The following is a 9,542-nucleotide window of genomic DNA, read 5'->3' as shown; positions in this document are numbered from 1 at the left end:
ATCAACACAAAACTTGGCAATATATTAACAGTTCATTTGATTCTTGGTTTATGCTGCCATAAGAAATAATTGAAAGCTATTCATATGGTGCAAAGTTCTATCATTTAATTATTTGATTAATCAATGCATATTTTCACTACATTGCATTGTCTGTAAGTAGAGAATTTAATCTCTTTTTTTTAAAAAAAAATCGAGAAATCTATCTGAGACCCCTGTGAGTCGTCCTTTTATCCCTCTCTACTTAACTACGAGGTAAAGTTCACATGACGCAAGACTCAAACATGTGAGACCTGATCCAAGTCAAAGTCCTGGGAGCAGAACTTAAATATCTTTTTTCATAGTAATGATAACAGCATAATTGAACAGAATGGGAGAACATAAATCAACCAATAAATAATTATATTAGACACTTGCAAATAATACTACTCATCATATGCTAATACTGTTGTTATACATTAAAAAAATAAATTCAAATATCTAGCTTCTGCATTATGTCAAAACAACCAGTACCCATCTTTACTGGCAACCCTAAGCAAATTCTGGAGGATGGTGTCTCCAAGTTGTCAGTTAAACCATGAGCAGCTGCTTCGACTATGAATTTTGAAGCTGTTTCAAACGACATCTTAAGGAACGGTGACAGAGACTCTGATATGCTTCCATGTCTGCTCATTGGTTGGTATCCACCCGTATGGGTCATGAAGTCGGCTATTAGACTCAAATGTCGAAAATCAATCTCCACCCCATAGATACCAAAAACAGTTTTGACCTCTCTTAAGATTGATGCCCGGGCAGCTTCGACTCCATAGGTGTTCAGCATAGCACGAATATTATTCGTGTATATACGGGTAACATCAAGGTCATCTTGCATTTCCCAGAAGGTACCAAAATCCACTCCAGCTGCTTTCAGGGCCCAATAAGCAGAATCAGAATCTTGGCTTTGCTGCTTTGTTTGATTTTCATCCCACATCACAGTATTTTCAGTTACTTCATACTTGACCATTCTGCATTGGTCGATTTTACCAGAGTTCTTAACATACACTTTCTTTGCAGTCTTTTGGGCAACCTGCATGAGTCAGACATTTAGATGATATGCCAGGGTAGTGCCAAGTAGAACACTTGGTAAAACAAGGAGTATTATGGACCAACGGATTTCAAAGCAAACGATTTGCCAGTGGTGCATAGAGATCAGAAAGATAATAACATTGTACAATAAAGTCAGTTGATCAACTCATAGTCTACTCGAAATAGGCTAGCTGAAGGATAACTAAAATGGTGTGTAGTGCATAGAAGTGCTCAATAAAGAAAAGCATGTAAGAACATAAAAGGAGGGTAGTTCTACGACTTTCTTTAGGTAATTACTGGAAGAGGAACAAAATTGATTGAAGATTACCTGAGCTAACAGGATATGAGGTTCATTGACGAATCTAAAGTGGACCTCAAAATGCAGTCCCTCCACATCAACAAAGACACACCTATCTGAATCCTTTTTGCTACGTCTTTCTTTCTTTTTCTTCTGTTTGACAGTTGTTTTGGTCTTTGACTTGCTAGTTTTGGTATTTGATATGTCCTCTTCCGTAGACTGTAACTTAGACGTATGCTCTTCATTGCCACGGTCTCCATTGTCTTCTTCGTCACCATTATCAATCTCATCTGTCTGTTCACTTTTCTCATCTTCAATTTCTGCAGTGGCCTCAGCTTCATCTTCATCTTCATCATCATCATAATCCATCTCATCTGTGGTTTGCTGTTTCCTTTTTTGTGCGTCTGAACTGAGATCTTCAGTTCTTTCATCCTCATCCTCATCATCATCATCCAGCATCTCTTCTTCACGTCTGGTGCTAGAAGCATTTTCTTCAGTCTCATCTGAATCCACTGATTCCGAGCTTGTCTTGAAGTTCTGTATGCCATTAATTTTAGAGAGCAAGGACAAATGACTTTCTATTGCATCCTCCAACTCCCTTAAGAACACAAATTTTAGGGTATACTCGCAATCTTCTGATGACACAAAATCATGCTTCTTGAGCTTCACCGTGAGCTTGTATAGTTGAGAAACTTGATGGTTGTAGATTGATAATGGCAAAAGCTTGACCTCCATACTCTCAATCATATCTGCCACGGTGATCTTCTTCACTTTTGCCAAAAGAGACTGGGCATCATTCCTGAAGATCATTTGAAACTTTAAGGTTTTGCAACAGATTTCAAGAAAGTGTCGTTAAGAAAGACCAGATAGAACCATTATCCATGAGAAAAAGCAAGAAGTCATTATATTGTCAATGTGGAGTAAAGACCTTTTTAGCTCAAACAGATTCAAATGAACAATACTTTCCCCATCTCGAAACAATGAAGAGATTGTTTGAGAGTTCAACTTACTTTGATTTCCAGCCGAGGAAGGGGCACGTCATGATGGGAGTCTTAATAGCCTCAGAGGCAGTCATTAGAATCTCCTGAAGACGTGGAATTCCAAGAGTCACATTCATTTCTCCACGGCCAGCAAGATGAAAAGTGTTCAGTCTGAAAATGAGAACATTTAATACTTTGAGTTTGCATTTGAATGAGTGGATTTCAAGACATTGTGTATCTGAAAAATCTAGCCTGATCTTCAATATTTAGGCAAAACACATGTTCCAACAAGATACATTATTCCTTAAGCTGTAAGCACAATATTCAAGAAGTTTCATTTATGACTCGGTGCATTCAGTATCTTTTTTCCATCTCGCTTTGCCTTTCAATATCAATTTTAACTAATTTTCACCAGAAATCATTAACAACAGCAGTACTTTTGAACACATTTTTACTGTGACAGTGATTGGCAAGTAAGCAAAAGAATTAGGCTGGCTCGGCGGAATTCGCAAAAAGTTGAAAGACCAAGCTTCAAGACTTTTTGAACGAGTAAGCTTCAAGACTGAAATGCATCAATACTGATGTACAAAATCCTCAATCATAACAATTTATTTTAATATTAGACTAGCTTGGATCTTAGCAAGCCACAATAATTCAAGCAAGTGTATCTGAAATGCATCAATTTAACTGACATAGACAAGGTCCCAGAAAACCTTAAAAATTGGACCTGCAGAGTGTCAGAGATCCAAACCACGAGAAAATAACAAAGACATTCATTTTCTGTGATTAGTAAGATAAAGCAGAGTCATAGACACAAAGCGAGCATGCAAGGTATTAACATGCATCAAGATAACAATTACACGGCCAGTCAAGTTGGACATTCAGGAGAAATACGGATAAGAAAAAAAGATTTGTAACAGTGAACTACCACATATCCATATAAATTCCTGCAGAGTGTCAGATCCAAACAACGAGAAAATAACAAAGACATTCATTTTCTGTGATTAGTAAGATAAAGCAGAGTCATAGACACAAAGCGAGCATGCAAGGTATTAACATGCATCAAGATAACAATTACACGGCTAGTCAAGTTGGACATTCAGGAGAAATACGGATAAGAAAAAAAGACTTGTAACAGTGAACTACCACATATCCATATAAATTCCTGCAGCTCTGCAGTTTATTTTTTGGAGAAGTAAAAACAAATTATTCACTTTTTTACATTAAAATCCTGTAGCTTATAAAGTCAATGGAAGGACTAAAGCCAGCAAATGGTATTGTCTTAGTTAAATCCAACTATATTTTCAAGTTCATATAGGTTACGACCTACGAGCAACATACATATTTGTACTGGTGGTTTATAAGGCTGCTACCTGGTTTCCCTCTTTTGCTTCTCATTACTTTCAATTTCTTTTGTGCATCGATGCATTGAATATGGGAGTGCTTAATGATTGGACTACACCATATTTCATCTCAGTAAATCGAAGTTGAAGTAAACCAATAACAACATACCCATATAATCCCATAAGTGGAATCTCGGGAGGGTAGGATGTACGCAGACCTTACCTCTACCTTTGTGGGGTAGAGAAGTTGTTTCCAATAGACCATTGGCTCAAAAGGATGAATAAACGAAGCATGTTTCAAGAAAATATGACAATACAACTAGCAAGATACAAAAGCACTAAATAGGAGACCAAGACAGACCAGAGGAAAAAACTAAAAAGAAATTATGGCAGCAAAGAGGCAAGAAGGACGGCCAAAACACATGTAACAATGGACAAAGTAGAACATAATATGCAAGTACTAAACAAGGAATACTGCTAGTAAGGAGAAGGGAAAAAGAAGATTAGCCCTTGTCTCTCTCACATAAATGTGCTATAACGCTCCTCAACCTATTAGCCTTTTACCCTAATCCTGCACCTCCAACCTTCATATCTAGGGTCATGTCCACAGTGTGTCATATCTGAATCACCTACTCCCATCCCACCTTGTCTTTCTTTGGCATACCTCTACCTCCTCACGGTGCATCCACATACCTACTCGTCACGTGCCTGAACCATCTCAACCTCACTTCCCTCATCTTATCCTCCATGGCAGTCACTCCCACCTAGCCCCTCCTAGTATGCCCACATATCCATCTGCATCCTCATCTCCGCTACCTTCATCTTCTGAACCTGTGTATTCTTGACTGCCCAATACTCAACCCCATGCAACAAAAACAGGTCTAATACGGTGTGTGACATACTCATCTTTCTCCCCGTTACCTTGAATAACGGGCCCAAGATACTTGAAACTGCTTCTCCCGAGTATATCTTGTGTATCAATCTTCACTTCCATCACCGCCTCACATGCTATGTCACTGAACTTGCACTCTAGGTACTCAAAGTTGAAGTATGGCCATAGTTACTTATTTCATAGACCTGTTTTCTACAAGAGCACAATACTGGAGCAAAATGCTTAAAACTCAAGGAATGATTGTTACAGTAACATGACATTTTGATCTGAAGACCTTAATTTCATTTTTTCTTTGGCATCACAGATTAGCATTTTCATTAGGAGATACAAATCCGTCTGTATTTCCATCTCAATGTGGTCCAAAAGTACTTAACACAACAGAGTAAATGACATACTTAGAGAAGAAACGAGAAGTATATTGTCTTACGTCATTTGGGTTGAAGGTTCACCTACTGACTGACCAGCAAGGACACCAACTGGCTCTCCTGAATCTGCGAGACTTGAGAAGTATTTTTGCCCCACTAGTTCTAGAAAGTCCGCCTCCTCCTCTTTCAGTTGCTTCACCATCTCTTCCTTTTTCACTAGCTTCCCTAATTTCTTCTCTAACTTTTTTGTCTTGCTCTCCCAGAAGTGCTTCACTTTTTCTCCCAGGCCATCAGGCAATTTCTCAATATATGAATTGAGCTTGCGTCCGTGACGCAACTTTTGGCAAATGGTTTCTTGATTCTAAACATTAAAAAAATGGATAAATGAGTCAAGGCACAGAGGATACAGTTTATATACATGTACAAGAATAATCCTTATGAGCATCAAAGAAGTAATTACAAAAATACCAAAAATTTGAAAAATGCCAAGCAATCAGTTCATACCAAAAAATGAAAAATGCCAAGCAATCAATTCATTAATAACACAAAGATTAAAGAAATTACAAGATAATAAACACATTATTTAGTTATATATCATTTCCTTACACAACCAATAACAAAATAACATCCACAAAATCCAACTTTGTTCAATAAAAGAGAGCAACAGAAGTAGAGCCTGCTTGGATCGGCTTATTTGAAGTGCTTTTAAGACAAAATGACTTATAAGCATTTTGTTAGCGTTTGGGTAAATTAAGAAAAGTGCTTACAAGCACTTGATTTTAAGCTAAAATGATTTTTAAAAAAATAAGCCAAAGGGCATAAGGTAGAAATTTCTAACTTATGACTTTCGGCTTAAAAGCCAAAAGCTAAACGCCAATCCAGACAGGCTCTAAGTCCCTCCTCAAAATAGTTTTATTTCCATCCAGTTCTATATGTAAATCAACTGTAACATGAAGTAAAAATTCTAACTTGAAAACAGCATTAGAACTCATAATGTCAATATACTAGAGCAAATTTGACTTTTAGTAAATGATGTATAATAAATAGCAGTTGATATGAATTTTTACATCAACTCAACAACAAAATCAAAGTAAGATGCATCTCTAATCAAGTTAATAATTTATATAATGGACAAAAAATTGGATCATCTATGCATTTTATCAAGGTAGTTCATAATCAATGAAGGAATTCGGATTCCAGTTCTTACATTTTTCAGTGCTTTGAAGTTTTTGAGAAAACTAGTCCGATGCACATCAACACCATCTTCTCCATAATAAAATTGGATAATCGAACCATCTGCGTCACGGACAGTATAATCATAACAGACTTTAAGAGATTCCAGGTTTTTTATCAAGCACCTTTGCAGATAACCACTGCGAGATGTTTTGACAGCAGTATCAACCAATCTGTAGACAAGGGGCCAAAAGTCAGGCGACTACATGCAAATGTGACCAACAGAAAACGTGATAGACGGAGTACATGATAATGATAATTCACAAACACTAGATAAAGAGATATAGGTAGTCTCCAACCCTTTCCTCACCAGCAGAAAGAGAACGTAATGAAGATGTATTCTAAACTATGGGTGTTATTTAATAAGAAGTCAAGCCACCATTTTAGTAGCTAGCTTATGCTTCAACAAAACCTTGAAGTTTGTTTCAATAAAAAATAATCTACTCAACTAGTTCAACAGAATTGCACCTCCAGTCTGAAACGCACAAACCCTAAGGATGGCAAAAGATGTGGCACACAGACCACCAAAATTCATAGAAAAAAACTAGAGGACGGCCAGAAGGTGGAAGTTAGATCTGGCAGAAACCCTGACCAAAATCCATAACAAAAAACAAAAGCACTATAAATCATAAAGTTGAAGGCTTAAAAATGATTTTGAAGAACACTTTGCAGTTTTGAAAAGGCTGGACTCTTGTTTTGAGAGAACGCATGTGTGTGAGTGTCGCTTCATGTTTGTATGTGAGTACAGATATATATAAACATATACTGTCACCATATACCGGAGTTTCACACATTTTATGTACGGTCCGTTTACAAGGCACTATTTTCAGTTTAATTTAGCTGATCTTCATTGTGATCTTCCCATTGATATTTTGAGTTTTTTTTTTTTAAAGAAGGATCTTCCCGTTGGATTTTAGTGGCTTGTTTTAGCAGAGGGATATGTGGGGCCCTCATCCTGACTCTCCTTGCAATCTGTACAGAAAAGACTGGCTTCATTTTCTTAATTGCATGTCCAAGGATAGGCTTCTCTCAAATGAGAACCTGAGCTCAAAATAGCTACATTTTTCCGGATCAAAGTGAGTAGTAATTAGACACAATGACAAAACGAAGAGAGAACAAATCATATATTTACCCTTCACGACCAGCCATGCAATGAAAATAGTACTCCTGGGGACGAAGTCCAGAAAGAAAGCGATCACTGACATAACCTCCTGCCCTAGAAGCACAATCCCATGCTGGAAAACAGGGTAAAGTCTTCCCAGAAACCATTCGTGGCACTCGTTTTCCTTCCAACTCTTGTTGGCCCAGATATGAGGAAATTTGTTGAAAATTAACCTAAATAAATGATACATACCCATCAGTCGGCACTGAGACAACAAAATAATGACAGTTATGACAAAGCTGAAGTGTAGGCAAAATGATATGGAAATAAAAAATTTCTGATCAGCAATCGAGAAGTCCTGCAAAATCATGCAGATCATCAAAGAACAAACTCTACAAATACTAAACAAGTATATACGTCTAAAAGGTACACCAGACACGGATCCAAAAATCTATAACTGCATGCTTTCCTGTGCTATGGCATGCTGCACAAACTCTCTCAAAATAAGAGTCACCTCTTACACATGTACAATCACACAGTCTAGCATATCACTTTACCCAAAACATAACAAGTATCATCGGTGCTAACAAATTTAGTAGAAAAAAAAGACTATAACATCAAAACCTACATGAAAGTAGATAGATACAAAAGCATTTAAAAAATGATAGTTTTAACCATTTGATTTAAGCTTCAATAGAGTGCTTCCTGTTACAAACTTCGTAGGTCATGCTTAACATGCCACTCTTTCCTTATTAAAAGAGCCTTTTATTCTTGTATCAGAGAACTCATGCAGATCATTACACATTACAGTACATTAACATGTAAACCCAAGTAATTCACAAACATTATCACTGGAAAGCAATCAGGAAGATCACGAACAATAGATTTTCTCAAATTATTTTTTATCAAAATTCAAATTTTGAATGTGCAGGGTAGTTCATTCTTAGTTCTATGATATTAACAATTTCTTATGTGACCTTATAAACTTTTCGATTGCACAACAGGGGCAAACATTCAGTTTTTTACATGAGCTCCTAAATCTAATAAGGAATTCAGCAACAGCGAAGACGCAATCTTCTTCCAAGATTACGGATCATGTTAATGTAACATTTTATGAAAGCCATAACTTAGTTAAGCATAACAAGCAACTATTATATGATAGTACCTTTACCCTTTTTAGATATGTTAATAGGTTGTTAGCCTTTACTTTCCCAAACATTTGTTTTTGGTTCAAGATCATGCTCCATAGATGATGATTACAGAAACTTACAGAAGCACAATACAAAATCATGTTTCAACAGTTTCTACCTCATTATAAAGTACTACCACATATGAAATTTATTAACCTCGTACAAACTCTTTCACTCCCAAACTTACCAAACGCATAAGCAGGATGTACAGATACAATGTAGAAAAAAGTTCAGAAGAAGCAAAATATGCCAAGGTTTATAACCTATGATTAGTCATAGCAAACCGTGTGCCTTGAAGTAAAGTGAAAACTTACTGAAACCTTTTCTTTTAACTGAAACTTCCAAGACACATGAATGAGACAGTAACATAGCATCACTGTGAATTGTGAGTGTTGTGAATTATCCCGTAACTAAATAGAAAGCTTCCCAAATTTTACAAACTTACCGTACTCCCTTTCGCCCCAGTAATTGTCATAAGGGCGATGCAGTTTCTGGGGAAAGGTTTCAACAATCCTTTCAGCAGCAACTCTTTATTAAATTGAGAGCCTTTATTTGCCAATTTATTTTTCATCTTCATGTCTAAGGCTGCTGTGGCAACTTCTTTGTTGCTGCTTATTGCTTTCTCAATTTCTAGTTGGAGCTCCGAAGGGCCTGCAAGCCAATTTCCAACATCAATCATCATTGATATGGACATACTGAAGAAAAGTTCAAAGTAAGCGCAATTGTACAGGACGCAGGTACTAAATGTATCTTCATATGGAGCATACAAGACCTAAATGATAATTTTCTTCATTAAAACTGAGATACTGACACCCACCCTACACATAAGTTTGGGAAAAATCCGCAAACTGATGACATATACACTGGACCTATGGAATCATTTCTTTCAGACTTGATACATATTTGCATCTACAGCTCAACATAACTTCGATTTTAATGTCACTATCAAATTCCTAGCTAATGTCCCTAATTAATCTAGTCAGTGAAAAGTCAAACTATTGCCTCAAACTCAAACATTACAGGAAGCTCCTTATCAGAAAATTATACATACATATATATATATATATATATATATAT

General features: G+C 36.6%; 1 protein-coding gene across 1 annotated transcript in view; it reads right to left on the bottom strand.

The window, feature by feature from the left end:
* Nucleotides 1-378: 378 nt before the first annotated feature.
* The window catches only part of LOC107002336 (DNA-directed RNA polymerase I subunit 1), a 25,468-nt gene continuing 16,304 nt past the window's right edge, over nucleotides 379-9,542 (bottom strand). The window contains exons 15-21 of the mRNA XM_015200318.2: nucleotides 8,911-9,116; nucleotides 7,306-7,508; nucleotides 6,148-6,346; nucleotides 5,003-5,301; nucleotides 2,371-2,511; nucleotides 1,391-2,159; nucleotides 379-1,063 (exon numbers count right to left, since the gene is read on the bottom strand). Coding sequence (XP_015055804.1) covers nucleotides 470-1,063; nucleotides 1,391-2,159; nucleotides 2,371-2,511; nucleotides 5,003-5,301; nucleotides 6,148-6,346; nucleotides 7,306-7,508; nucleotides 8,911-9,116 — 2,411 coding nt within the window. The 3' untranslated portion in view covers nucleotides 379-469. The remainder of the gene's footprint in view (nucleotides 1,064-1,390; nucleotides 2,160-2,370; nucleotides 2,512-5,002; nucleotides 5,302-6,147; nucleotides 6,347-7,305; nucleotides 7,509-8,910; nucleotides 9,117-9,542) is intronic.

This window comes from Solanum pennellii, chromosome 10, assembly GCF_001406875.1.
Source record: "Solanum pennellii chromosome 10, SPENNV200".
In the NCBI taxonomy this organism is placed as follows: domain Eukaryota; kingdom Viridiplantae; phylum Streptophyta; class Magnoliopsida; order Solanales; family Solanaceae; genus Solanum; species Solanum pennellii.
This window is presented reverse-complemented; position numbering and strand designations above follow the sequence as displayed.